Source organism: Zingiber officinale, chromosome 1B (assembly GCF_018446385.1).
Source record: "Zingiber officinale cultivar Zhangliang chromosome 1B, Zo_v1.1, whole genome shotgun sequence".
Taxonomy (NCBI): Eukaryota; Viridiplantae; Streptophyta; class Magnoliopsida; order Zingiberales; family Zingiberaceae; genus Zingiber; species Zingiber officinale.
The window spans coordinates 9,056,824-9,059,103 of NC_055986.1; the positions used below are offsets into that span (position 1 = coordinate 9,056,824).

The 2,280-nt window shown below is 48.4% G+C and overlaps 1 protein-coding gene across 1 annotated transcript; it reads left to right on the top strand.

Moving 5' to 3' along the window:
- The first annotated feature begins 201 nt into the window (after window positions 1–201).
- LOC122049425 (NAC domain-containing protein 2-like) lies at window positions 202–1,465 on the top strand. Its single transcript, XM_042610812.1, has 2 exons — window positions 202–707; window positions 792–1,465. The coding sequence occupies exons 1-2, from the start codon at window positions 267–269 to the stop codon at window positions 1,140–1,142; spliced, it is 792 nt and encodes a 263-aa protein (XP_042466746.1). The 5' UTR covers window positions 202–266; the 3' UTR covers window positions 1,143–1,465.
- The last annotated feature ends 815 nt before the right edge of the window (window positions 1,466–2,280 follow it).

A 2,280-nucleotide genomic window follows, 5' to 3' on the forward strand; every position in this document is an offset into this window, starting at 1 on the left:
TTTCGTGTATTCGACGGCGGGTACCGGCGACGACTCCTTCGTAGGTCAACCAGTCAAATCCTCGTAGGCATGCACACGCGTGCGGCCTTGGAAGACCCTCTAACTGGCCTCCACGTGGACGTTGGGACGTCAAGCGACTCGTCGCCTTCAGCTCCTCCTCTGCTTTTAAAAACAGGTCGAGGCAGAGAAGACGACGACGAGGAGGAAGAAGAAGAAGTACGTGAGAGCGCCAGAAGATAAGGAGAAGAGCGACTGAGAGAGGAAGAATGAACGGAGCAGATCTGCCGCTTCCTCCAGGATTCCGGTTCCATCCCACTGACGAGGAGCTGGTGACGCACTACCTATGCCGGCGATCCGCCGGGCTGCCCATTTACGTTCCCATCATCGCGGAGCTGGACCTGTATAAGTACGACCCGTGGCAGCTGCCGGGGATGGCGTGGTACGGGGAGAAGGAATGGTACTTCTTCTCGCCGCGTGACCGGAAGTATCCCAACGGGTCGCGGCCGAACCGGTCCGCCGGGTCAGGCTACTGGAAGGCGACGGGGGTCGACAAGCCGGTGGGTTCGCCTCGGCCAGTGGCGATCAAGAAGGCGCTGGTGTTCTACGCTGGGAAGGCGCCCAGGGGGATGAAGACGGATTGGATCATGCACGAGTACCGCCTCGCCCATGTCGACAATTCCGCCGCCAAGAAGAGGCACTCCCTTCGGGTTCGTATATCTACGCCAATATAAAACTTTGATTGGATCGGCGGGCTAGAAACTCAGCCGATTTGAGTGTGATTCATTATACAGTTGGACGATTCGGTGCTGTGCCGGATCTACCACAAGAAAGGGGAGGCCATTCCGGAGGGTAGGAGCTCTGCGGCGGTGGTGGAGGCGAAGCGGGAGGCTCCGGCCGCGGTGACGGCAACGGACTCGCTCTATCTGGATGCGGCGGAGTCGATGCCGCGGCTGGTGGGGGAGTATTCGAGCGGGTCGGAGCACGCGGTGGAGTTGAAGTGCGAGCGCGAGAAGCAGAGCCTGCCACCGTGGGAGGAGGCGGGCTGGGAGGCAGCCCTCACCTCCGGAACTAATTACGAGTATGCAAATCCTCTGCTGTTCCAAGAAGACGACATTTTCTCGTACATGCAGAATCCCTTCTAATTTATCTTGATCTGCCACGTGTGCTGCTGGCCGGAGTACGTACTACCGCGGCAATAGAGTCGGGATTGCATGAAAGACAATTAGTAGTCGTGATGAAATCGTTGACGTTGAAATAGAGAAAGATTATGTTCATGGACCTGCCAAACAATTTGGTTGACTACTTCTTTATTCATTTGACTTTCAAGTGGTCAAAAGCCTTTCGGCATCAATGAATTGTTTTTGTGTGCGTCTGTGTGAGGAAAATAGACTGTTGTATGTTCTTTTGAAAAAACAAAAAAAAAAACAAATGATTGTAAATGAGGAATCAAACTATTCAAAGCAACATTGCTATGCTGGCCTGCATGATGACAACTTATACGGCATGTTGACCTTTATAATTGTTTCTTACATACTGAACTAAGTATATGGACTCAATCATATATAAATATGACAAATGATTGCAGAACTGGATAAGCATGGATGAACCGCATGAATCATTGAGAGTTAGATCCTCCAACTTGGCCCGGTTTAAGGCTGCAAGGAAAACTGAGGAATTATAGTGCGCACTAAACCATGTTGAACCAGTCATGTCATCGAATCAGATTGATTAAAGATCGCGCGCCACTGCCTTCCTTATATGCATCGCATGCTAATTATTTATGTAGCTTTATCTTCATTTTCAGCTCTTTTAACCAGGAAATTAAGGAATTAATCCCTGCAAAACAACTCCTGTGCTTAATTACAGTGAGGAAACAGAGACTGAGAGCACCACCTTGTATGCATGCAGCATCAACTAGCTAGTGGAAGAACTGAAGATGATATATACACCCCATAATTCACTATTTTTTTCCTTTTTCTTTCACACTTTCGATCACAATGACACTTTTTTTTTCCTCTCTCGGTTGTATGCATGATCTTCCTTGTGCTGTATTATTTGATGGCCAATAAAGTTTTTTTGCTTCCAAGGTTGAAATTTTGTAGCTAATGGATGGTGTTATCAGTCTCTAGAGTTGTGCCGTCTTTTAGGACTGCAGAAGAACAGTTCAAACTTTGCCGACGCCCCCATCAACTTTATCCCATAAATATGCCACAGCTACTTTGCATAAAAGTGACGAATTACTGAATAAAAATCATTAATATCGTGTCAATTAAAATTAAA

What these genes read in the sequence shown, in the direction of transcription:
- LOC122049425 (XM_042610812.1), top strand. Translation starts at nt 267, where the DNA reads ATGAACGGAGCAGATCTGCCGCTTCCTCCAGGATTCCGGTTCCATCCC. An exon ending in AGAAGAGGCACTCCCTTCGG is followed by an intron (nt 708 to 791) that starts GTTCGTATATCT and finishes TTCATTATACAG; the next exon opens with TTGGACGATTCGGTGCTGTG.